The 27,275-nt window shown below is 38.2% G+C and overlaps 1 protein-coding gene across 1 annotated transcript in view; it reads right to left on the bottom strand.

Moving 5' to 3' along the window:
• Positions 1 to 4,348: 4,348 nt before the first annotated feature.
• Positions 4,349 to 27,275, bottom strand: part of MYBPC1 (myosin binding protein C, slow type) — a 90,565-nt gene continuing 67,638 nt past the window's right edge. Inside the window, exons 25-30 of the mRNA XM_029963491.1 lie at positions 17,056 to 17,251; positions 16,278 to 16,417; positions 14,370 to 14,529; positions 12,750 to 12,886; positions 11,679 to 11,865; positions 4,349 to 5,100 (exon numbers count right to left, since the gene is read on the bottom strand). Coding sequence (XP_029819351.1) covers positions 5,000 to 5,100; positions 11,679 to 11,865; positions 12,750 to 12,886; positions 14,370 to 14,529; positions 16,278 to 16,417; positions 17,056 to 17,251 — 921 coding nt within the window. The 3' untranslated portion in view covers positions 4,349 to 4,999. The remainder of the gene's footprint in view (positions 5,101 to 11,678; positions 11,866 to 12,749; positions 12,887 to 14,369; positions 14,530 to 16,277; positions 16,418 to 17,055; positions 17,252 to 27,275) is intronic.

Below are 27,275 nucleotides of genomic sequence, written 5' to 3'. Positions count from 1 at the left end.
TCCCCCGGGCCGTGGGCAGTCACGGGCCGTGCTGGTCCCCGGGGTGATGCTCCCACCTCTCACCCCTCCTGGATGCGGGCAGCGTGGGTCCAATCCCCCTCTCCCCTGTGATTTTCCTCATTCAGCTTATTTTACTTTCACGCGTTTCATGGTGCAGATGATGGCCACAGCGGGGGCACGCAGAAGGTGGCCGGCAAGGATTTTTGCTGGAGTAAAGTATAAGGGCAGCAGGTGACCTCCCTGCAGCCAGCAGGACAGGGCCTGCAGGGAGGTGACCCCACTCTGTCAGCCAAGGGTCCCTCCACCACCCAGAGGAGACTGGAGCGTGGTTTGCCTGGGGAGTTCTGGTCTTAACATATTGTGGGACACCTGGACACGGTGTTAGCACAGGACTTAATTTACCTCCTTGGCCTGCATAGAGAAAGCGCTTCAAAACAAATGCACTTCTTCAGTAGTGGCACATCAAATTATTTAAATTGGTCATGTGAAGAATTTTAGATGTATCCCTGAATCTCTACAAGGGTGTGTGGTTTCTGAGGGAGGCTGAGGAAAGGTGAGCTGTGTGAAAGATGAAGTAGCAAGTGTAAAATGCATCCTGCAATGAGTATTATAAACCCAAATGACATCTTAGTTTGGAATTCTTTTTTAAATTACTCCATTATGAGCCAGAAGGTGCAGCTTTCTGGCCAGACAAAGCCACTTCCTGTTATTCAAAGGGAGCTGATTCACTTCAACTGATAAAGTTAATATGTTTTTGAGTAGGTTTCTTTACTGCAAGAGTCAGGCTAAAGGGTGGTTTCAAAATCCCATGAGGCAGTATGCACGTTCCAAGTGCTATGTCATTCATCACCTGATTTAATATACAGATCACTAAAAAACAGTATGGTACAGTATGGTACAGCAATTGTCATTAGAGGCCAAAACATAGAAGAGAGGAACTGCTAGCAAAAGAAGAGGTAACAGCCAACTAGAGAATGGCTAAAGGGAAATGTGACAAATTTACAACCAGAGAGATCCCCAGTCCACTGGGATCACTGAGAAGAATGTAAAACTCTGTTTCTTTCAGTACCCTGTGCATTACTGTCACCAATGAATATAATGGTACTGGTATTTATGGAGATGTTGCTCAAGCTCTTTGCGATACCAAGAGTTAAAGAAGAGAAACTAGGGAAAAAAGTGGAGGGGAAAGTAAGTGGCATAAAAAACCATGAGTAGAGGAAGAAACAGATTCCCTACTGAATTAGTCACTGGGCTTGGAGAAGGGTTTGTTTTAATTTAAAAAATATTCAGAAACTAAGTACAGAACAAGAGCACATAGATTTAAGGTCCAATGTGTTTAGACTTTCACTACTTCCTCAGTATTCAGGACACGTTTTGCTTCCAAATACTCTGCTTCAGCAAAGCAGCAGCTTCACTTGTCAGTCAGGAAAGCAGGACATGAAAATCAAGTGACAGTAACTACTCTGTGCTTAAAATAGAATGCCTTTTGCTCCAGAATCTCAAAATGCAACAAAAGATTTTCATAAAGTAAGAGTCCTTTCACAATGCTCTGTAAAAGGTAGCAATATTATACTTTTCTTTTTCCCCTCATAAAGAAGTTCAGGAAGCTTGAAACATTTTTTTATAAGAGGAATATTTTTAAAAATTTCTGACTCTCCATAAAGACCTCCTTATAAATGGCATATCCCAGTTTAAATAAGCTTTACAAGATTACATGTGGTTTTTTACTCCTTCCCTTCCTGTATTTCTGAGATTGTTTTTGGTGAGGGAAAAGTGTGCTGACAGTAGCCACAATCTTGCAGTGCAACTGGGTAACTACAGTGCCTGTATCAAGCTCCCCATACAGCAATTCAAGAATGGATCTGTGTTTATACAACTATAACATTTATATGCCAAATGCCCTTCCATGGGCAAGGAGAGCAAGTTAAAGGAAGACAAAATATTTTCCTCTGACTTCCTTAAAAATAACCCACTTTTTTAAAATTAACCTTGATTCATCTTTGTGTGTGTGTGTATATATCTATGTGTGTTTACATGTTTGGGTCTGCCTTCTTAGTCCAAGGATTAATGTTCCCCGGCTTATGTACACTAAGGCAGAGCTTTCAAAAATACTGAATTCTTACTAGATGCAGGAAAGTGTGCAGAAAAGAAAAATCCGATTAAAGATTCTGCTGAACTATAACCTCAGCACATACTGGTTGATGGAGACAGTACGTAGCAAACAGGTGATATGAATAATGCATCTAGCTGAAGACTTAAACTGGTTTCACATATTATGAGGCATCAGGGAGCACAACCTGATGCACAAAACTACTGCTAGTTTCACTGCTTCCTTAGCTTTTGTGTTTTGCTACTTTATCTCATATGACCAGGTTTTATTTGCTGTCCTCTGTTACTCCTGTGTCTCTTTCAGGTTCACTAATTACCTGAAAATTCCACATGACTTTGGAGAAATTTATTCTTCAGAGCATTGTGCCATATCTTTTACAGCATGATATTCTGCTGCTTCTATTTCACCATAAGTTATTTTGCCTGTACTTGTTGTCTTTGGCACATCTTCATTCTCCTAAGCTGGTATTAGCTACAGATTTCATTAGCATTTTCTGAACTCTGTGGGTTTGGTCACTATTTCATCTATCAAACATCATCCCTGGAGAATCCCATTAAACAAATTGTCATAAATCAAAAGTTTACCTTTTCTTATTCTCTCTGTATAAGGCTCTGCAGCCTGTTTTAGATCGACTGGAAGTCCCTTTCCTGTCCCACCCCATTCAGTCATTCCTGTCAAAGTCAATTAATCTTTAATCCAGAGCCTTGGCTGCTCAGCGTGGTTGGTGAGACCATGAATTTATAGCACACTAATGCCCACTCATCTCAGTTCCACCCACGGCTCGATACCCAGCACTTCCTGCTGGTGTGCTGTATCTCCAGCCCGAGGGATGGCCAATGGCAAATGCTGGGAAACGCAACTGGGGAGGAACTGAGGGCATCTGAGTATAACACTTGCGTTCACATGGGGAAAAGTAGCTTAGTTCAGCTTGTCGTTTAACACTGCTGGCATCTGGTAGAAATTAGAGCAGCTGATTCCATCGTCAGAGGGCCTACAGGAGCTGAGGTTTATGCTGGCTTCCACGTTATTATGTGTGTGTTTATGAAGACGGAGGAGGCAGATAGACAAAAACTTGGAGCTGTAAACATCATTGTGTACAAAGTGGAGATGGTTGTGTGCATCATTTTTGGTGTACTGACAAGCACAAACTCACAATAACTGTAGCTTTTTGGGCTGACTATAACAGGCTGGTACTACCTTAAATGAGGGCCATGTGCTTAAATGCTTAAACCTCCATGGCATTTATTCAAACTGACCCACTCCTGCAGCCTTCTGTGCTTCAAAATAGATGGAGTCCCAATTCACTGGTGATATACAGAATAAACAGAAATTGTTAATCCTTTATTTATATCTTGTCTTACTAGATGTGTTGCTTTCTTTCATGTGTAGGCGTGAATGAATGTGTAGGAGGGTATTGATTTTGTCAGGAGCAGGGTGAAATGCAGGGGTGGGGGGGTGGTTCTCCAGGATTGCTGGAAATGCAGAATGCTTCCCTGTACAGATAGCACTACTGAAGGAATCACAAAGATAGAAAGGACGGAGAGAAGTGAGTAAGTAAAATTCACAGAACAACACAAGAAAATGCATCCAGATCCCCAGAGTGTAAGAAGAGCTAATTAAACTGCAAAAACACCAGTTCAGCCGTGGCAGTTCATAGTAACACATTCTTTATTATTGCATAATTACTGACTGCTGAATGCTTGAAAATGCACTAACATCAAATAAACATCTTGTAATGTACTACTGGTCTAAGTAGACCTTTATCTTTCTAAACTGTAATTGGAGATCAATCATTAGCCAGTAAGCACATAACCTGCCCTGTCTGCATAGCCAGAGTGAGAACTGGTAAATAAACGACAGGGCAATAGGGAATTGACAACCTGGCCAAAATATGTGTGACCTTGTGTCTCACGTACTTCAGAGTTTGCTGGAGACTTGGGAATAATCACCCCCACTCCTAAAATACTCAGAAGTTAATGATGCCAGAGTTGGAGAAGTAATGCAGCTCTTTTGCCCCGTCTCAGGCACTTTTGCCTTGCACAGTGAACTCACTAGGGCTCTGGTCTGAGTCCCTGTTCAGATACAATACCTAAAAGAGCTCCACGAATTGCTGAGGAAAGGGGGTGGATTCACAATGATGAAAGGCATTGTGGTTGGTATTTATAACATTTAAAATATTTAAATGTGTATATGTAAGAGGAGACAGGAAGAAAACCCATAAAAATAGTAAACAAGAACTTAGTAGATCTTAAACACTTCATATTTATTGTACATTAAATAAAACAATTTCAGTTAAGTTGAGAGACTGATGGGTTGGATTTAGGAAATCAAAACTTCTATAGGAAGATATGTTCAGCTTAAATGATCATTAAGTACATACGTATTAGTTACATTATAGTAAAACCATATCGTGTTAAACAATTCTCAGGTGAATCAGACACATTATCAAAGAGGTATGTATTCCAAGGGTCTTATTGCACAGCTACTGACTAATCCATGTACTTCCAGTCTGAGAAAGATATGCTTTGTGCCAGCGGGTACAGACTCCAACTGCCTCCTCATGTTTATTACACAGTTTCTCCTCTTTCCTCATTAAAAAACAGAACACAATATCAAACAGAAAATAAAGCTGAACATTACAAAATGTGTGTTGTCTTCAGTTCATTTCATTTCAACCCCAAAGCAATCCATGCGTATTCTTTCTTTTCAGTAAGAGCAGATAGGGAAAACAAAAGAACAATTAAAGAAAACAAAAAAAAAAAAGGGGGGGGGGCAAAAAAATAACAAAATCTCCAACCGCACATTTTTTTCTGTGATTGCAAGAACTCAAATGCTGTTACTCTGCTACCAACTTCCAGTGCAGTGGGAGGAAACACTGTGGACGGACTCTCACTTGGCTTCAGTTTTGTCTGCCTGTACTTCACGCATATACGAATGAATGATATGCGGAGGCACTCCATCCATCAATAGTCTGAAGAACGAAAGCCCACCTACAAACAAGAAAAAAAGATAATCTTCAGGTTGAAGGTCCCTGGAGCAACAGCTTTGGTACCTTTATTTTCTGGCTTAAATGACAAGTTTTAGTCAGTCTTTATTGCACACTTTGAGATGTGGTAAAATTCAACCCTGTTCAAAAGTCCAGCATGAGACTTAACCATTATTTAGTGGGTGCTATACAGGCGTTTCCTGTCCTCTTGCACAGGGTGAATTTCATTTCTAGGATATCATATATTCAGTCATTTATCTCATCCCATGCAATAGTCTATGATAAGCTTCACTTCAAATGACTCTCTTGGCTTTCCATCGGGCTGGGTGGAGTAGGGCCAGAGATGGAAGTCAGTGCAGGGGGAACAATATAGAAAACACCTGACTGTGATGAATTGTGGAAAACATGCAGAGATACTCAACTTATTCTAGTTTTGGGTCTTACAATGGTTTATATGTACTTAGCAAAATATTTACCATGCTGTTTGAAAATAACAATTGGGATGATGTATGTGAAAGAATCGTATGGAAAAAAGCCAGGATTTTAGATATAGGTGCCTTTAGCCTCCAGAGAGAGATGAGGAAAGTTGAAACTTTCATCTGCTGGGAAAGTCTGAAGAATCATTTTGGGTTTGCTTTTAGATTCACCTTTGAATTTCGCTTTTTGTTGAGATTGTTCAGCCTGGAAAAGATAAGGCTCCAGGGAGACCTTAGAGCGCTTTCCAGTGCCTAAAAGGAACTTACAAGAGAGATGGAGAGGGACTTTTCACAAGGGCATGTAGTGATAAGGCAAGGGGTGATGGCTTCAAACTGAAAAAGGGTGGGTTTAGATTAGATACAAAGAAGAAATTTTTGACTGTGAGGGTGTTGAGGCAGTGACACAAATTGCCCAGAGAGGTTGTGGATGCCCCATGTCACTGAAATAAAGTCACAGAAACTAAACACATGAGTATTCCTGTTAAGTTAATTGATATGAATTTCATGATTTCCAAATGATATTTGGAAGAAACAGGGAAAGATATATATTTTGCTAAAAACTTTAGAATCTGCCCCTTCTCCAGACAAAGGGTGTCTTTATTTGCTTTATTTTTATTTGCTTTATCTTTATTTGCTTTATCTTTATTTGCTTTAGAAAAAGCTATATACCACTACAATTCCCCTTACAACTCCGCACGAATATTGTGTTCTGTAAGTTGAAAACCACCCGCTGATAGCTGCACTTACCTTCTGAGCTTTTTCTGGAACACACCAAAAGCTTTAAAGCAAAAGTACATTGCCAGGATGAAGATAACACTGTCTCTGAGTGCTTCAGCTAAATGCAATTGAGCTGATACTTACACACAGCATTTATCCCGCGTACGGATTTTTAAGAATTTATACCCTTCATTAACACAAGGATTATCCAATTAAAGTGCTATTAGTTACTAGTGATTATGAGACTGCACCGTCTCATTTAACACCGTCATTGTGGTAGAACTGTTTGCTCCCAACCTTAGGTAGATGCAAAATACAGACAAAAAAAAAAAAAAAAGCATGCTTTTTGGCATTCTTTCAGCTCATGGAGTGCATGTTGTGATACGAGTCATTCATTTTTAAATGAAGTTAACTGTGGAATAAATATTTTGTTTAGGTAGAGGTATATTCCTATAAAAAATAACTTACTGTAAATGCAAAATGCTCTTTTATTACTTGTATTTATTCATGCTAATTAATCATGCTAACTCATGCACTGTTAAATTCCATTGAAACATGTACCATTAGAAGATAGCGGGATGTACTACTAAGAAGAATTACCATAACAAGCAATTATTATAAAAATCTGTATTTATGTGCATTAAAATTATCATGCTACTAACTGTAAAAAACATTTTCATTAAGTGACATAATGAAAATCATGCCATACTAGGCAGACATTGTATGACCTGTAAACAGACATAAGCTTCATATGCAAGAACCATATGAAAGCTTACCTTAGATGACAATATACATTCAAAAATCCTTACTGTGGGATTACTAAGGGAGAGAGAGAAAGAGAAGGAACAATTTAATTGCAAACACAAAAGTAGAGAGAAAATGTTGAGTGAAATTATTATTACAATTATGTCAAGATGATAATTTAATCCTTAGTCATGTAAAATATGTAGGAATAGAAGCACATGAAGAGTAAAAGGTAGGGATCCAGTTCCACTTCAAAATTATCATTAATATGTAAAAGTTATATTAATATGTACAAGTAACTATAAAACCTATAATTAGTCTAAAGTATAGATTGGAACCAAATTATGCAAACTATATTTATGATTAAAGTTTCCAAATGTAGCTTCAAAAAAGCTAACACATATATATATATAATATTTTCCACCAGGGAAAAAAAGCACACACAAAACACTGAAGGATATATATATATATGTTGAAACTCTGTAAGGCAAAATAATCAAGTACAGACTAATTACATACCTGTGCACTAGAATATGTACTTTGTCATATATCCACATTTACATTACTTAAAACATGCTGTTTACTCTGTAGGAGCCCTTACTTTTAATTAAACATTTTGAATCTATAAAACAACCATATATATACATTTATGTATGTGTGTGTATGTAAAGGCACTCAACTTTGTGACTATTGTAGCCTTTTAAGAAAAATACCCTAAAACTTCAAAGCTACAGGAACATTATCTAGTCTGATCTCCTAACGTGTTTTAGGTTTGGAATTGTAAGTTTGGATGATAATATACTACAGACTGGTTTCTGAGCATCATTATAATTTTAAAACTGCACTGTCAATATTCTGACATTTGGGCAAGGTTGCAAGAAAACACATTTCCATAGAAAGAGGAAAATCTCTGAACCCCACTGAACTTGAATGTAAAATAAGTTCTAGAAGAAATAAAATAAATGAAGTAAAATTTTCTGCTTGTAAGTAATTGAATCAAGATTTCATCCTTAAATTCAGTAGGTTAAGCTCAGGTATGGATTATCATTCTGAGCACTAATTTGTCACAAAAAACTAATCTGTAATAAAGAATGCCTTTTAAGTGCAGCAAAGGACTTTATGATACTTCTGTTCTTTCAATAATTCTACAAACTAACTGAGAGATGGCTTTTTAAAATGCAAACTTCATTCTCCTGGAAAGGTCTAAGTGTAGTGGTCAGAGGTATTCACAGTCATTAAATAAATTCTTTATAGGTACAGGTAGTTCTATGAAATATGTCTAAAACCTTAGTAATTCTGGTGTTAAATACCCATATTCTTGATTAATTTAGCCTTCTTTGCTCATGTGACATAAACAATGTATGCCATGAGACGCTAGGTAGTTTATTCAAAAAAGGAAATAAATACACACTTTGCATGCAGAAAATGCGTTTGCATGTGGAAAGAGAGGAAGGGAATGAAATGGAATGTCCAGAGGAGTATGCGCATTATAAACCTGATTATTCCCCGCCAAGCAGATTGGTTCTCCTGGGTTAATTACTCCATGATAGATCACTGCAGAATTAGAATATTTATAGTGGTATTTATTTGCATTTGAAATTCTTCCCAGTTGATCTTAACACCTTTTAAAAAGATATTTCTTATACAGCAACTTTGCTATCACCAACCTGCCAGAGTGATCACCAACCTGGATTTCACTTTTAAGATAAAAGTCCTCCAAAGCCATTTTTTTCATGATAAAAGAGGTATCGCACCTTATCTAATTCTTTTCACTGACCTCAGTGAGACTGATAAGGAATCATTCTTTACTGCTACTAATGTGAGATTTAGAGCCAAATTTAGGGATCTACCTCAACAGACTCAAAGATATGTATGTTGTTTTCTGTAGTAAGATGAGTATGAAACATGCAATGAGATTCTGTTTATGCATTATCTTTCAAGATAGATGAGGTAGAGTTATTCTCTTCTCTAAGATTTATTACATTACTTTTTACAGCACACTTATATTTACAAAAAAGGCCACTGTATGTGCAATTGTACAGAGCAGCTCATATAACTGCCATCTTTAAGTTCACCCAGCAAAACTTAAAACTGAAGAACGAAATACTGTCCATCTGAAATAACATCAGTACATGCAAAACCTCTTTTGAGGACAGAATTAGTTTTTACTATTTCAATTGTTGTGCTTATAAGTTTCAGGAAATGAGAATTAAATTTAGCAATGACTAGGGGTCATTGCTTTTACACCTAAAATAATGTAAGCAAATGGCTAAAAATGTAGAAATATGTAGCATCCTGATAGGATTCATAGCCTGAGTGTTCCTATCTAGTCAATTATTCAAATATTATGCAAAATCAGAAATGCTAGGCTGTTCTGTGAACATTCCTGGGGCTGAGCTTATATATGCATGATAAATTTGAGATCTCCCATATGTCAAAGATAGATGGCTAAAAGTAATTCTGACCAACATAAGGAAAAATATCTTGCTACAATATATACTGTTGCATGGCATAGAGCTCTTTAGCACGACTTACTAGTAAGTAAGTAATACCTACTATTTGTAGTAATAGCATTTACCTTGTGCATTCACCAGATAGGTAGCACAGCCTTGAGCCTGTTAGTCTTATTCAGGCAACAGTCAACTATCTCATCATCTTACAAATCCAGACCTTGATTGTTACTTGCTGGAATAAAGCTGAACCAATTTAAAGCTATACAAATGAAAACACAAACACAAACACAAACACACACACACACACACACACACACACTGCAATTCATTTCCAGTGAGTGAGAAATCCGCAGGTCTCAGCTCTGCATCAGTGTGATGAGCAGTCATCTGAAGAGCCCTCCTAAATGAACAAACAGGCTGGGAAACTTAAAAGAATGATAATTCAACATGTAAGACAGTAGAAGAGAGAAATAAGATGTAATTATGTTTTTATATTCTGGCTGTTTAATAGTAATTTGCTATATTTGCATAGAGCAAACCCTGAGCCTTCCCTGGTTTGCTAAGCCTCAGCTGCTGTATTCAGTTAATCCTGTTCCCCTTGAATCCATCGGTTGAACCATGAGCTAGGGAAGGTGGATTTTAGGTTAAGGAAGCAGCCCATTATATGGCTAGTAAGAGATTAACAACACATTATTTTCTGAACATTATATGCAAAAAACCTCTTGGTAAAACAGAGGACATAAATAAACATCTTCTTGTATTTAAAATATAGCATTTGACTGTACTACAAGCAAAGTGCTGAAGGCTAAAAAGCTACAACTGAATGTAAATGTGCATAAGAATCTTAGGGCTTGGGAACTTAAAATGTTCAATGAAATAACAACCTAACTTGGCTTTTCAGTATAAAAAAGATAGACTAAGCAACCTTCTCAGGTGATGAGGTCTTCTGTCCTGCTGTGAAATAGAGAGTTTGTTTGTGCTTAAGGAAAACAATCATTTGCGGTACAAGGACATCATCTTTTAAACGCAGTATCTTAAAAGATAAAAACTAAGAAACATATTATGCATATTTTCATTACATTAAGTGTTCAACTTCATAGACCAAACATTTACTGAAATGTCTTCTTGTTGGCAAATTTGAGCTGTGGGACAAGATATATCAGAAAATACAAAAAAAGGAAATTGAAGTAAACACAGTACAATCCATTCAAATATTAAATGTGGTTGTCATTATAGACTAGCATGATGGAAGTAATATAGATAGGACCATATTGATATAATCTAAATTCCCTCTAAATTCCTTAGTTAGACACCTCCTATTAGCTGGCTTTAGGCAGGTTTCCTTACTTATAACCTCAGATTAATTTTTTTCAGAAATACTTTGCTTATTTGACAGTTGAAACTAAAGTCTTTGGTGGGAATTAGTCCAGCTAAATATGACGCTATCTTTTCCTAGGAAGTAATTTTCTGGAAAAAAAGGTCATGAGATTCTTCATTAGTAGTCCGATCTAGATCCATTTGCCATTCATGATATTCTAAACTACCTGAAATTCATAAAATTTATCTGTTAATGAAAACAAAAATAGTTCTTCAGTTATAGAAGGATTTTGCAAAATCCATGGGTTTGTATACTGTGTTCTTAAAGCAAATGCAGCAATTATATCAACTAGTTTGTGTCCTTGGGAACAATACTACTTTTTACTATGATTTGCGAACAAAGTTCCTTGGATGCAAATGTCTGGTTTGTTTAATAAATAGTTTTAAAGCAGACCGATCCTGCCCTGAACTAATCTTTCTTCTTTCTCTCCTTCTCCCCTTGTCATTTGCTTCAGAGAAATGCCTCTTATCTGAGATGTTTTGCTTGATGTTTTCCCAGAGAGCCCAATGATTGAGTTTTACTGGAGTGTCTCAGGTAAAAGGCACAGCTCTGAGAGTTACAGTCTACCGTTCTGTCACTTGAAATCACTGAAGATGTGAATCATCACTGAGGAAAATGAAATATAGCATAAGTATAGTATGTTGGTCCTCAAAAATAAAACAAAGCAAACAATATATTTTTTTTCTTTAACAAAGTTATTATTTGAATACAGAAAGGTAAAAAAAGCTGTTTGAACTCCCTTTTGGATTTGCCTTATGTACTTTCAGCTCCAATTCAGACAAACAGGGCCTTTGCAATATTTTAAAGGCCTTACCTTTTACTTCCAGTTTGCAGTCCACTTCTGCCTCTCCAAGTTCATTGACTGCTCGGCAGGTGTAAGTGCCTCCATCATAGGGACTGGGTTTGCGGATCTCCAAGGTACACACACCTTGGTTGCTGAACATTCGGTACCTTGGGTCATTCATTATAACGACTTTGTTTTTCAGCCAGGTTATTTTGGGCTGTGGTAAAAAAAAACAAAAAAAAAAAAAGAAAGCCCAAATGCACAAATTGTGAACTGAAATATTTTATCACTTCTTTGTGATGTTCAGTTAAAACAATCCAGAAATGATGGAAAACAGATGCAGTAGTGATAGAAAGGAAACTGTAATTCTTTTCTCAAAGATAAATATGGGCTGCATCATACATCTGTTTATAAGCACGATTTTTTTTCAATGCAGCTCCTATCACATAGTTAAAGTCATAAATTTAAGCCTGCTATCAATACAACAAGGACTGTGCAATGATAGCAAACATCTGAGCACTAGCTTTTGATACCCAATTACTCTGAGTTAACAAGAAAAGCATGTTTTTCTGCAGTAATTTGCACAGTCAGAAACTGTGAAGGTAAAGAGTGAACAGCAAACATGTTCTTAAACACTCTGGAGTTCTCATTTTACTAGGCCAGTTCAGCTTCTCACAATAGAGAATAGATCACAAAAAGACACAGTTCAAAAGAAACCACAAGACACAATGTGCAGTGGGTCTGAGAAACAAAATGATCCCCAGAGTATTCCTGCAATGTGCTTACTTAAAGAATAATTAGTTTTTAAAAAATAATTATGGCTTTATTTTTGTAATAACCTTTACTGCTATATTAATTTGACAGCTATTGTCAGTGTGGGTCCCAGTATAGCCCAGCCTTTTCCTGAGGTTCTGCCCTTTCACTGAGTTATTTGTGGATTAACTATTATAGTCCCTATAGCACGAATAAGTAGGTCCTTTTTTTGTATTTTTGCCTTCAGCCTGGCTTGTGAGAGACACAAATGGCAAAAGTGGTTTTATAATTTGCATTGTCAGGTTAAACTCTCTCAAGTTTTAAGTGCTGTTAGGAGCTGTGCTGTACCTTGGGGTTGCCCCGGACACTGCAGTTCAAGGTCGCATTGTAACCAGCTATGGCAAAGGTGTTGACTAGAGGCTGAGTAAACAACGGCCGTTCACTGAAGTCAAAATCATCGTAAACTGGATATTTGTAGACTTTACCTATGGAATGAAAATAAAACATTTTTGAAAAAGAGTGTTGGCGTGTAGACAAATACCCAAGCATCTTAAACGGCTACGAGGAGTCGGTTCTGATCTGCACGGTGACTCTAGTAATTGCACTCGTAGGGGAGGCTGGAAGTGCACCTACAAAGTGACTACAGCCCCTGCCCATGCTACAGTGTTGATGCCTGAGAGCTTCTCTTTATTTCCTGTGTAGGTGGTATACAAAATAACACATGTTTATTCCATGTCTTTGCCTGATTTCCCTGTGTGTTACAGAATAGGACAGATCATGACCAATGTACTGCAGGATGCCTACCTTTGACAAGCCTTGTTCACTCTGTTGACAACTACTTATTCACAGTTTCTTCTACTTACAAACTGTCTCTGTATCTGAAAATCCATTTTTCTTTCTGCTTCAAACACTATACTAATAATACAGATACCTGAGGGGATGTAGTTTCTGTACAAGGAAAACATGGTAGTAAAATGTGTTTTCTCACTACCACTTTATCCCTGCTCTGCAGTGGAGATTACCATCAATAAATCTTCTTCAGCCACAAACTCAGCCAGCATTTAAAACAGCTGGACAGGCAGACATCTCTTCCTGTGCATAGGTATCATCAAACATCATTGTTTCACTGAAACTTGATCCAAGCTCTCATACTGACTTCAGTGCAGCTCAGGCCTGATACTTGCCTTCATGAGAAGGGCAAATGAGGTGTGATGAAAATCAATTTCTATAGCCATTGTTCATGACCCTATTTCTAAAAGAGAGGACCTGCAGTTCTTCAGCCTGGCAGTGTGGGTTGTACAGGTTGTCTGTCCTCTGCATCATGGTAGTCATGTATTCCTTCCTTTCAGACAAACTGAGGTGATCTGGTTTGATTTTCTTCCTGTGAGCCACTTGTTTGTAGAATTCCCCTTCTGTAAATGGGCAGGGGTTTTTGTCTGGTTGGGTTTTTTTAAAGTTTACAGTACCATTTCAAACTGCCAACTTCTGAAATGTCAGGATTTTTGACTGCAGGATCAGAGTTTGTCCAGCCCCACCCTCAAGAGATGTGAAGCAGGAGTTATGCTTTCCTGTTGGATCCTGCCTGAAATGGAGGGAACACTTGCACAGCTGATGCCAAGTCTCCACTGGGAGGCAGTGACCCGCAGCTTCTAACAGAACAGCTGCTTTAATCCTCTTCCAGCTCTTGTCAGCTTACGTCTGCCAGTGGTGATGTGAGTCTGAGATCCAAGACCATAGGACAGAACATGGGAAAAAAGTCCCACTTCTGATTAAAACAATGCCTGTGAACTATGTGTGCAAATGAAGAAGGAAGTGCCTTAGTAGGAAGTGCCCTAGCTGTTGGTGGCACCTGGTCTTGGGGCTAGGAGTGCCTCTGAATGCTCTAGAGATATTGCCTTTACCTCTGATCACCCTCCAGCCTCTGAGCACCCCCCTTCCCTTTTGACAAGGAATGGATAATTAGCTAACCATCCTTTGCAATCAAAGCACTCTCTTTGGTCATCGTTGCATCCTCGCTGAGGCCACACATGTTCTCAGCGAAGACCCTGAAGTAGTACTCGTTTCCTATGATGAGCTCATTGATGGTGGCACTGGTGCGATGGTAGTGCTCGATCACTGTGAACCATTCCTGAAAGGCACAAACACAGAGGGTCAGCTTCCCCACAGCACCCTGCACCTCGCAGACATCAACTGGAAGAATCATCAAGCTTGTGGGAGTAGATTTTTCTTTGAAGCGAATGTTACTTAACGCTTAAGTAGTGACACTGACAATAATTAATGAAATGAGTGATGATGAGAACACTGCAGAGCTCAGTGATGAGCAGTGAAGGCCGAATGGAAAGTGAATCCTCCTGAATTGTTACACTCTGGTAGCTGGAGGGGTTTGTTTCAGGCAATCCAGTATTACAAAGGTGCTGTTGTGTGAGCAAGGTGGGCATCCTCATTCCTAATTCAGTCTGCTGACAGAGAAAGTACAGTTGCAGATAAGAAAACTTCAGCTTGGGGGCAAAGGCAGTAGCATGTGCTATTCTGCGGTAACATGTACTCACAAGAGACCACTACACTCATCTACCCTCTCTATCACAGGTTGAGTGTTCATGAGAAATGTGGTTTTATGCCAGTGGTCCTCTGATATCTAAAGGCTCATGTGGGGAAGTGGGTTTTAGTGCTTTGGTCTTGCAGCAGTAACAGAACATGTGAATTCTTTCCTAGTACACAATGCTTAAATAACAATCTGAGATGAAAGAGGTCAATGCTAAAAATGCAATTAATATAAAGTGCAATATGACCACAGCAATGTTTTTGTTTTTCTTTACTCTGCCCTACATAGTTTTCTTGCTTTTCTCAAGATGAACTTGTGCTGAGTTCCCTGTACCACAGTTTGCACTGCTATTTGGTCAACTTAAAGTGCCAAAGTTCCTTTGGAAAAACAGTTTTCTGTAGAAGGCCAGCTGTACCAGAATTGCAAAATGCACCATCACAGATAATGTGAGGAAACTGTGACCTGAATGATCCATGTCACACTGGACCCTAGATGCTTCTGTTGTTACTTTCCCCTTAACACAGTAATTTAGGGAGAGGGGACATTGTTTTGATTACTGTACCAGAGACCATATCTTCTTACAGTCTCAAGAGGATGGAAAAGTCTCAAAAAGGATGGAAACAGAAACAGTGACACAGGAAGAATGAACTGATCAGACCGTGAAGCAGATAAACATATTAATGCAAGGAGTTGGGGGGGAAGACGCTAGAAGACTCTCTTGGATAAGGTAACTCCCAAAATGTTGTCCTAGATTTCCAGTGTTTAAATTTGCAGTAAATGTTAAATCTAAGAATCCAACTCCTGTCTTTTAAGGATGTGAAAAATTCCTGTTAGTTTAATGAAAATAGTGAACATTTCTATATTACACTTTTCATCTGTGAATCTCAAAGCAGTATAGGCATTAATATGTGCCATTTTGTCAGGGGTAGTAAGGAGTGGCAATGACTCAGACAGTGTGACATTACAGGTTTGAAAACAGCAGCCCCAGTACAACAGTTTGTTCTAGTAGCAACGTACTGACTTTAGAATTAATTTTTTTGAGGTTTTATTTTCTCTACTGAGACAAGGGAAGAATGCAGAATTACTCCTCTCAAATCCACCTGTCCCTTTTTAGTCCTCTTCTTTGGCATAATTTGGAAACATTTTTATTTGTAGGCTTTAGTTATAGTGAACAAGAGATTTTTAGAGGTTTTAGAGATGCCTTACAGATTCTTTGAATGCTGATAAATCAATGCTTTGTCCACCTACATAATTTTAAGCATGTAATGCTTTTTGTTTTTAAAAGGGAGAATTCATGAGTACATCAAACTTTTAAACATCTCATTTTTACTTACCATACTCTTCTTATCTGCTTTTTGAATAGTGTACCCAGTAATGGCAGCATTTCCATCATCCTTTGGTGGCTTCCATGATAAATTTACATTCTCTCCCCAAACATCCTCAATAGTTACAATCTCTGGTGGGCCTGGGCGATCTGTAACAAAAATATAGCAGCTGACATTTTCTACTCTTTGCTTTCTCTATCTTTTTCCTACACACATCTTCCACTTAGTTTAATTTCTCTCTTTCCTACAACACACGCATGCAAAAAAACTCAAAACCAATGTCAAAACGAAGGTTGCAAAATAAAACTTTCCGAAGTTAAGATGTGAGAATTGAAATAAACTTAATATTTAAAGTTGTGCTACCAGTTTTGACTACCATGTAAAGAAATAGATTGGTAAAAATGAAAAGTAAGTGTGTTTTCTTGCCTGTCTTTCCTACCTTCATGTACTTTCAACATTTAGGATTTTTTTTACACTACAGTTGTGACAAACTTACTATGAATTTGCTGCTATTTCTGGCTATGGGTACCACTCAACAGGAAAAAACTTGCATCCTGGATAGGCAAGAACATGAAGGGCATGACAGTGAAAAAAGAGACTGACATGTTCCAACAAGCATCTGCTATTATTTATGGAGATTATTACTTAAGAGTCCACAATTCTATAGCCAAGTAACTGGATGTGGAGAGTTACCACTATCAAGAATGATGTTCTTTGGGATCCTTGTTTTTCCTATAGGCTTGGAATTTCCTATAGGCTGGATTTATTTCCATTTCTCAAAACATACCAACAATCTGAATATCTATCGTAGCTTTGGCCACCAAGTTCTCTACTTCCACTTTCATATCATATTCTCCAGAGTGCCCCCTCTCTGCCTTCCGGATGAAGATGATGGTGTCGTTTTCAGTGTTGCGGATGTTGATTTCATTCTTGTCGATTGGAGAACCGTTTTTCTGCCAGGATACTTTTGCCCGTGGCCTTCCCTGCAAGAAGCCAGAAAACAATTTTTATATGAATTTTTTGGAGAGAAAAGGGAAGAAAAGAAAACAGGTTCATTTCCCATTTTTCCCAAACAGGAAATAAAAACTGTCCTGAAAGAAACAAAAAATTCTTTTTTAAAATATACAGCATTTAGAGATGCAATCATACCAATTCACCTGAAATATAACTTACTTTCCTTTTTTTTTTTGCCCCAGGACATTGAAAATATTTGCACATTCTGGCTATATTGAGTAATTGTCTTTCTGGCTATATCTGACAAATAACTTCCAGTTTTCTAAAATAAAAAGGAGAAAAAATAACTCACAGAAAATACAGAATAAAGTATTTCACCCTCTGGAAGTGCTCACATTCTCTCCTCTGCCAATGAAAGAGGGAAATAGTAGACTAAGACTCTAGGGAACCTAAACTCTCTTCTTTCATTGCAAAAGAAGTTGGAATAGCTGTTAGGTAGGCTGGATGATGTCTTTTGTGTGCCATTTTTTGTATATCTAAGTGCCCAATTTAGGTACTTAATTTAGAGTGAATTCCACCTGCTTTACCATGGGATTTGCCTTCCAGAGGCAGTTTGTAGATGCTATCTGAAAAGGGTAATTCTCACACTGCTTTAAACACCTCATCTTAGAGAATAACCATAGACTTAAATCTCTTTAATTAACCATAGATTTTAATGTTCCTTTAATTTCTCAAGAGAAGTATAGCTTGCAGTGTATTGCTGATCAAGCTTTTATAAGGCTTTTAGCAGCCTTATAGAAGCTGAGTTATGCCCACCCAGTATCTTTAAGTGTGCAAACATGAAATAGAAATGAATTCTTCCTTAATTCTTGTATCCAGAAGAAGGACTCTGCAAGTAAAGAGACAGTCACTGTTGTAAAAGGTGTGGGAATGAAGGTTAACATGACACTGTAGGAAAACATGCTATACATTTAGAAATAGTCATATTCGTGATCACAAGGATTTAAAAGTTGCAGTCTGCCCACTCCTCCCCTCACTTTTCCTCTCTTGAGAAAATTATTAAATGCTACTGTTCCCCCCACAATAACTATATCTAACAGTGTAAGCACTTTGCATTGTGCTAGCAATTATCTCACATGTAGCATCTACTGCAAGGATTAATAAGTGTCCTTTGGATGACAGATGACCAATCAGTCTGTCTGATCTAGCTACCCAATTCATTACTTGGTTGAACATAATTTCTTTGAGATGTCAAAGCAAAAGCTTTCAAACACCTCTGTGCTTCAGTGTGCTTCCACACTGCTTAAGTTACAGAGGAGTAAGTTTAAAAGCATCAGTATGAAAACAAACAAACAAACAAACCACAAAAAAAGCCCCAAAACCCAAACAAATGAGAATCTTTTTAGCTCTTACCTGGAAAGGAATAACAAGATTCACAGTTTCTCCAACTCTTCGAGTATAAGTTTGTTTTAAGTGTCTTGGTAGACGAATCTTAGGAGGTTCTGGAAAAAAAAAAAAGCTTGTGCATTACATTTGTCTTCTAACTGAGGCAGCACTGGTGGGCATCAATATAAAATGGAGACTATGTGGTCTACACTTCCCAGAAGTGACTAATGTGTGAAGTATCCTAAATTTCTTGGTCCCACAGTGTTACATTTAGTACACCATCAGGTTTTAGAACACCAAATGCTATGGTGGTAGGAACAGGTGAGAAACTTAGTGCAACTTTAAAAAGGCACCATCAATTTCAAATTCTGCAGGAAAAAAAAGCCCTAAAAAACTGAGATAAAGGCTCAGAAATGAAACAAATAAAAATAATTATGACATTTTTTTAAAGGTGGTTTCATGATTTCTAGCCATAACACAATGGTTTTGTAAGGCTGTATCATCACTTTCCAACAACAAATAAGTATTAGCCTTAAAAAATCAGGTCTCAGTATGGAAACAGAGCGTATTTGCGGGTTAAGTGTAGTCAGGAGGATCTTACCTATCACTTCCTTGACTAAAATAGGCTGTGGGTGGTACCTGGGCTCACTTTCACCAGCAGCATTCACAGCTTTTACTCTCACAAGGATTTTTGAGCCAGTGGGCAGGCCATTGATAGTAAACTTCGTTTTGTCTGTCAGCTCCGGGTTAGCCACGATCCATTCATCAGCTAGTTCAGGGAAATGGAGGGAGGAGGACAAATCGAAAGAACAGGGAATTATAAATACACCCACTGCATGGATGAGGAAAATTACAAAACAGTAATAGATACATTAGATTCTAATGAATAATTCTATTTTGTTTTTTTCTAATTATGCTGTAAACACAATATAGATTCACTTTCATACATAGGAAGAATGTTTTAAACCTTAAGGGGTTCCTGATGATTATATATTTATATATAATGGTACAAATGTTATTAGAATATGTCTATAATTTAATTGTGGCAGAAAGAAAGCTGGTTAGTTTTTTAATTCAGTTGGTAGAAAACAAGGGGGACAAAGAGTATATTTCCAAAAGCGCTCATAATTTCTTTAACAGCTTCCTTGGAGAGAAATGGGGTTTGCAATTAATCTCAGCTGGTACTGAGCAGCCTTGAAAGTAGAACTGAGGAATAAGAGAAACACAGAATATTTACATATTGCAATGAAATGCCATCTCTCCTTGTGCCTTTAAAAAAGGAAGGCTGTGTCAGAATTATTCACATAATTACATCGTTCTTGGATTTTTAATCCTACCCCTAGGCAGTTACATGTAAGTCATAGAGTGATCCTAACAGTACAGTCTTTCAGAAGAGCTTCAATTACAAATAACGCTTTCTTATCCACCCTGTCGTCCCAACATAGGCTGCTGTAACACTGCTGGCACCTGGACATTGGAGCCAGGTTTATGAACTAGCAAGTCAGGATCAATACTTTCCATGTCATATGAAGATAGCATTATAAAATGGGCACAGAAGACAAGAGAACTAATATAAACTAGAGAGCCCTGCAGATTCAAAATATAATGCTATGATATTTTTTCATAACTGCGTGTCTTACTTTTAGGAATAAAGTTCTCCTTCAAGCTGCTTCTTTCAGCTTCTAGCAGAAAAGGATTGCAATCGATGATTGTTTCCCAAGAACCTCCCCCTCCCCTTATACATGTACTACAGAAAATTCTGCAGACTGTTGCCCCTAAAAATCACTCTCAGGAATTTATCTTTGCTTTTATGAAGAGAGTTTTTCTTTTGTTAAAGAAGATTTATATCCTTTGTTGAATACTGTACCTTCCAGGTTAAAAGGTGGCTCCAGCAATTCCTCAGACAGATCTGTCGATATACCTTGTGAGAATCCATCTTTAAAATTAATCAGAGACACCCACTTTCACATAGATGGAGCATTTTGTCAGTGGTTAGCAATTCCTGTTAGTAAGTATGCAAAGATAGATGCTGGGCTTTAAAGATTTAGAGGACCCATATTTAGGGAGACTACAGGGAGAAAAGAGATGGAAAGAAGGCATCTAGATCACAGCATAGTTATATGTGATGCCCACAGGAAAGCTAAAGGATAAAGGAAGAGGAGGAGATAAGTTTGTATATTTTTCTTTGGGCCTGAGCACAGCCCTAGAAATATGAAAATGAAGAGACAAAAGGAACATTTGGAAGAGAGAAATGAAACAAAGTGATGATAGGAGAAAGTGTAGGAGAAGAAAACAGATCGTAGAAGAGATAAGAAATTCAGAGATAAATTCTGAGTAAGAGAGACAGAAAAGAAAAAAGAGGTCTTGGAAAAAAACTTGAGGAAACAGATGAAGAGAACACATTTAGCTAAAGGCAACACAGAATATTAAAGAAGACCAAACCCATGGATGATGACAGATATGACGTAGACCCTAAGGCTTCATTTCCTGGACGAAGCTATCACTGCCCTGGATTTCCTGTAATCTTGGAGTTGGCTATTTTCAGGATAATAAAAATATTATTCTAGTATCTGTGCATGGTCCTGGATGAGTACACTGGTAAAGATCTCAGCCAACAGACACTCTCTGAGGTGCTTATTTAGTAGCTATGAAAACAGATCATGTGCAGGTACAATAGCCCGTTAAAAGCAGATAAACAAAGTGTCCTAGGGAACACTAGGGCCAAGCTCCTCAGGCAACCCTTGAAACGTCCCACAAGAACCAGTCATCAGCACACTTTACTAGTAACTGACTTCTCCAATATCAACAATATTTGGTCTACTCCGCATCACCATAGCAAAAGGTTCAAGTTGGACGTTGAAAACTGGACCTGGGGAGTTCTATATTTGTGTTAGTCACACCTATGCAATGCTGGATCCAGATACTCATGATGAGACTCTAGTTCAGTAATAAACACAGAGAGCTGTCAAAACTAGTAAGGAAGTCCAAAAGTCCACTGCAGTGATCAAGTTAGGAGCTTGAGACTAAAGGGAAATACCAATTTTTGCAAAGCCAAACCAATGCTCACGATACATTATTCTTTTGAATTATCATGATATAATTTTTGTCTTTCTCTTTTCAGTTTGTGATTTTTCCTAATGATTGCTATGCTAAGGAAGACTCGAAAAAGCTCTCTTTAAAAGTATTTCAGTGACAACAATGAAAGAATGGAGAATGTAAAGACAAATGAGTTTACAAACAGATAACTAAGAGAACAGAATATTAGAATGAATATAGACAGTCATAAAAAGTACCTTGAAATTAAAAAGAGTTATTAAACATTACAGAAGAAATTAGTTTGAGGCAGAACAGGCAGTAAAAAGACTGAGAAAAGGAGGCACTGAGATATTGCAAGAAAGGAAAAAAGGACTTTATGGAGAGAGAAAAATTTATAATCCAATAACATGACTTAAAATTGGTATTTTCTACTTATCTTGCTTCTTCCTAAACATTTTTATAACATATATACATAATGTCAATTGTGTATATATAGATGTATATGCATATATAGGAGGCATATATAGATATACATAAAACACTCAGAAAACTATGTAAAATACATTGTACCCATTGTATTTTAACTGAGGTGGGTTACAATAAAATGGCAGATGACTGCCATTTTGTTGTATCTTCGTATGTTTTAAGCCTATCTGAAAAAAAAGTAAAAGAATTTGTTCCATTCAACAGGTATAAAATGATCTTCTGCCTAACAGTCCCTTAAAGATAGATCAGGAAGATTCCTCTGACAAACATAGTTTGAATTAATGTATTTATATTTTTCATTCTCTCTTGTCACCTTATTTGGATATCACATACTGTAATGTCAAGGGGTTTGTGACAGTAGCATGTTACAAGCACTTATAACTTTTCCCTGCCAGTCTACCAGTGCTAAACAAAGCAGAATATAAAGTATACACTGAAGTCCTCACATTGACACTTCCCTTTATGTTCCCCTACATCTGGCCTGTGAATGGAAACAATATAGGAATACTGCATCTTAATGGAAGACTGCATGCTTACTCGTTCTGAGATGTTCCCGCAGCTCCCTCCCAATACACAAGGAAAACCCTTCCTACCATTCCAGCTGTGTTTGCCTTCAGGTGCTCTTCTTGAGGTCTCTGAGCTTCTTGCGGTCTGTTTCTGCTCCTTAAAGATATTCAGCTAAATACTACAAGATGCTGAGTGCTCCTGAGAAAAGCCAGTGGTTCTTCTTCACACCCTCTCCCGCTCACCTGAGAGAGAGCTGAGCGTACTCTTATCCTGTGGAATCTGACCACTTTTATGAACTACTGTTTTCCTGGGTTTCTGAATCTGAAACGTGACAGTGTGAATGACGATGTCCTCTACCTCTTGTCTCCAGGCTGTGGACTGCATTCATTAAAAGGTTTCATTGAAACAAATGGCTTCATGAAAAAAGTTATGTAAATCATAACTTGATTTACAGCACAGTTGAGAGCAGCAGCTAGTGGAGCTGAAGATATCTGTGTCCCGTTAATCCACAATGTTGCTGCAGTTGATGGTGTTGGCCCACAGAGGCTGGGTATTGCACATACCACTCCAGGCTATTTTATACTTACCCACGTGCTGGTGGATTTTACTTTTTGAGAATAAACTTCATTTGATGCCAGTTCAGAAAAAAATCTGCTAGAAAATACTAAGTTTCTGCTGCTTGATCACCAAAGACAATATTTACAATGTATTAATTGTAAAATGTATTTCCCTACTCTCAAATGTTTATGCAATCTCTGGTATCTTTATTTGTCTCCTTCAGTTCTGTATCAACTTTTGTCTTAGGCAGACATAGTTGAAGATCCCATATAAGACTGCACTGAAACACTGGAGAAATTAAATATCTAGACATAAACTTTGCATGTCTACATGTCTGCATCTCCTACAGGAAACTTAGTGTTGGGGACTTGTGCTTGAAGTAGCCAATTAGTGATATGTCAACGCAGGGATTACCACACTGAGGACTTCCTGTCCCTAAAACCCACCCGAACATATTTTGGACCACACTCATTATTTTTTATACATTCATGCATCCATCCGCTCTTTACTGCCTTGACTGTCACAGCTTCTAAAAGAGGATAGCTATTAACACAGTACTTGGTACACTGCAACAGATTATATGGCTTTTGATTTGGATTTCAGATCAAATATAAGATGTGTTGAACTACAATGAGTGGGATCTGGAATACAAACCAAAGGAAACCTGAACAAAACCCTGCTGCTTGAGGTTTTCTGACTGATTAGTCTCTGCCTTACAGTGAGAGCACCTGACAACCATAGAGAGAAAATGGAGAAAGTCTCACCTACTTTCACCATGAGTAACATACCCCAGGCGTTCCCACTTACTTCCTTCAAAGCAGTACTCCACAACATAGCCGTCTAACCCCGCCGCTCCGATCTGGTCGGGCGGCCTCCACTTCATTGTCACCGAGGTGTCAGTCACTCCGTCCACTGCCAGGAGAGTCGGTGGGCTGGTAACAGCTGAAGCAAGCAAGCAGCAGGGAGAAGGCAGAAAACTGTGTTACAATTAAAGGTTTACATTTATGGTCTGTATTCCTTTAATTTAGCATCACAGGTGACAGGCTAAATCCTGCCTACCAGGATGATTTCAAATCATCCCTGGCGCAGCTTCCTTTTGACTAGGACCACATGAGGAGAAGCAGCTACCTCATCCCATATCTGCTCACAGCCTAAGCCAGAGATAAATTCCTCCTGCTGAGGAGAGAGAAGGATAAAGAGCTGTGGAAGGTAGAGCAGAGAAGTTTGGAGCAGTGTGTTCTACCATAGCAGGTATTTTCTGTCAAGAAGCGAGCATGCTGTAGCAGTAACAGCCACTTCTTCCCTCTCCTCTTTGTTCTGGGCGTGCTGCTGAGCAAGGTGGGAACCTTTCCTGACCTACAGAAAAAGACACCACTCTTTTACAGGGACTTGTGGTTGTCACAATAGTTTGAAAATCTGCTTCTTTATATGAAGAGGCAACAGAATTAGTCTGTCACTAGGTGAATGACAAGGCCTCCTAGCTGTTACATTAATAAAAAGCAGTAAGATGACATTTAGAATAGTATAAATCAGGATTGTCTGCAAAAGGATATTAAAAATATGTGATTCCTTTCGGGGAAAAAAGTCCCTGCTTAAGCTAATGGGGAATCCATGAGGCATAGAGCGAAATTAGGGACTATTCAAATGTATCTTATCCTGTGATTAGTTGCAAAATTGGGCAAATTTTTTTCCCATGGGTTTCTACCTTTATGACCTGTAATTTTTTAGAAATGGAAATGTATGAATTATTTGTGACTACCTGTATGTTTTAAAACGGCAAGCTACTGTGTAGCAAAGCCTAAATAGTGAAATGTGAAAGAAAGCCTCATCTTCACTCAGTGCAGCCTGCAAATAGTGATCTTTAGACTTCTCATTTTTCCTGACCATTTTTGACCAAAAGCCAGTGATTGCCTGTGATTCATCATCTTTACCTATTCTCGAAGTTGCTGGTTTGACTGACAATAGTTTGACTCTATTGATTCAGGATGTGTCTAAGATACACAAAAATGTGGAACTATTAGTTCTGGTCCTTAAAACACATTGACTGCAGTACTGACCATATCAGGCTCACCTATAGTAACACTGGTTTATTTTAGTGCACCGTTCTTCTGTCTGTGCATGTTTGTCTCTTGTTTATAAAAGACTGTAGTTCCAGGGATAGACATGTACTTTATGAAGCACCTCATAAAGACAGGTCCTGAGCAACACAAGTGCCACAAGAACTACAGTTATACAATTAGAGGACTATAATAATGTATTAATAATTGTGTTCTAAATACATGCCTCTCTCTGTGCTCTTGATTACTTACCTAAAGGAACAAAGGACTTTGAAGGCATGCTTGGTTTGGACATGCCTATTGCATTAACAGCAAATACACGGACCTCGTAAGCAACACCTTCAATCATCTTCTTTGGCTCAAAAGTTGTTTCTTTACACAGTTCAAAATTCAGCCTCATCCACCTGGAGCTTTGTTTCTTTTTCCTCTCAATGAAATATCCTATCGACCAAACAAAATTTTATTATAGTAAGTGATGGCATAAAGGTCAATTGTGAAGGGTTTTTGACTTCCCAATGGCATTTTTTCCTGGATACACCTCCATATCCCCTTCTAGCCTCAGAGTGATTTAGGGATAATTGCTAGATTTTGCTAATTGCAAGCTATCTGACAGTCACCTGCTTTGCTTTCATGGCCACATATGAGCATTTTTTGGACTTCACATACAACACTGCTGTGTTTAGTTCAGAGTGAAAAGGGCCTGAGTCTACTGGCCTCTGGGCCTTTCCTCTTGGTACAGTGTAATAGAATATATTCCAATTTACTCAGTAAATTGTTTCTTAAATTCTTTCTAACATTCAAACAGGCTAATAACAGTTCCAAGTTTAGTTTTATAGGAGGTTGTCTTTCGAGTAGGGAGCTTGGTAGTGTGGCAACATACAAAATGACAAAACGCAACTCATTAAAATAAACAAATTTCCGATAAAGTCAAAGAGAAGGTAGAACATTGTTGCAACTGGATACTTCCAGTGCAACCCTTCAGGGCCTGAGCTAAACTGTGATCCTATTGCATCCATTATTTGGGGTTTGTTTCTTTTGTCTTTATTAGAACATCACCACACACACACACACACAAAAAAAAGTACCTAAGATGGGTGATCCACCATCATTTGCTGGAGGTTCCCAGGTCATAATACACCAGTCTTCACCCACCTCAGTCACGTTTGGTGCTTGAGGAGGATCAGGGACATCTGTTGTAAACAAAGTAAATATTATTTTTAAAAAATCTTCTTCTTACTGCATAGTTTGAATTAAAAATGTAAAATAAGAAACAAATATGAATAGTTTTTGATGTACAACAGGAATTCCTAATGAAGAGAGAGAAAAAGAAAGTTTGTGAATCCTGTCTGGTGGTTGGGAATGGATAAGTGCCAAGTTCTTCAGCACAGTCAAGACACTTGAGAGGCACTTGAGGACATGTGGTAAGACAGAGCCCACAGCCATAAGGAGAATAGAGAGCAAAGAGTGATAAGGGCAGCCTAAGGGAACTACAGAAGTTTGGTCCCTGCAGCCTGAGGTGACAGCAGAGTGATAATTAACTCGTACTTAAATCCCTTGCCAAGCTCCTGTGTCCTTCAGTAACAGTGAGCCTTAGTACCCTTACATCTCAATTCCTCACCTGACAGTGGAGACAAAGAGGTAAATGGAAGTTTTCTGAGAATCTGTAACAGTTTGTTAGCTAGGGAGGACAGCATCTACAGAAGAGAACCTTCAGATAGAAGGAGAATTTGTCTCCTGTTGGAGTGCATAAAAATGTGGGTCTTCAAGGAGCACTTATTGACAATGGCTGTGATAAAAGACATGGCTCACATGCACAGTTCCACATGACTTACCAACCACTTTGATGTTGATTAGAGCTGTGTCCTCTCCAGCCTCATTCTTTAAAGTTATTCTGAAAGGACCTGAATCTTCCCTCTCAGCTGTATCAATGACCAGGCAGCTGCTGTCTGGATATGTTTCTGCCCGTATTCTTCCACTGTCTGTGATCCCCTAGGAATCAAGGAAAACAGAGGCAAAAGTCATG

The sequence above is a fragment of the Manacus vitellinus genome, unplaced genomic scaffold (genome assembly GCF_001715985.3).
Source record: "Manacus vitellinus isolate BGI_N305 unplaced genomic scaffold, ASM171598v3 scaffold_5_pilon, whole genome shotgun sequence".
NCBI lineage: Eukaryota > Metazoa > Chordata > Aves > Passeriformes > Pipridae > Manacus > Manacus vitellinus.
This window is presented reverse-complemented; position numbering and strand designations above follow the sequence as displayed.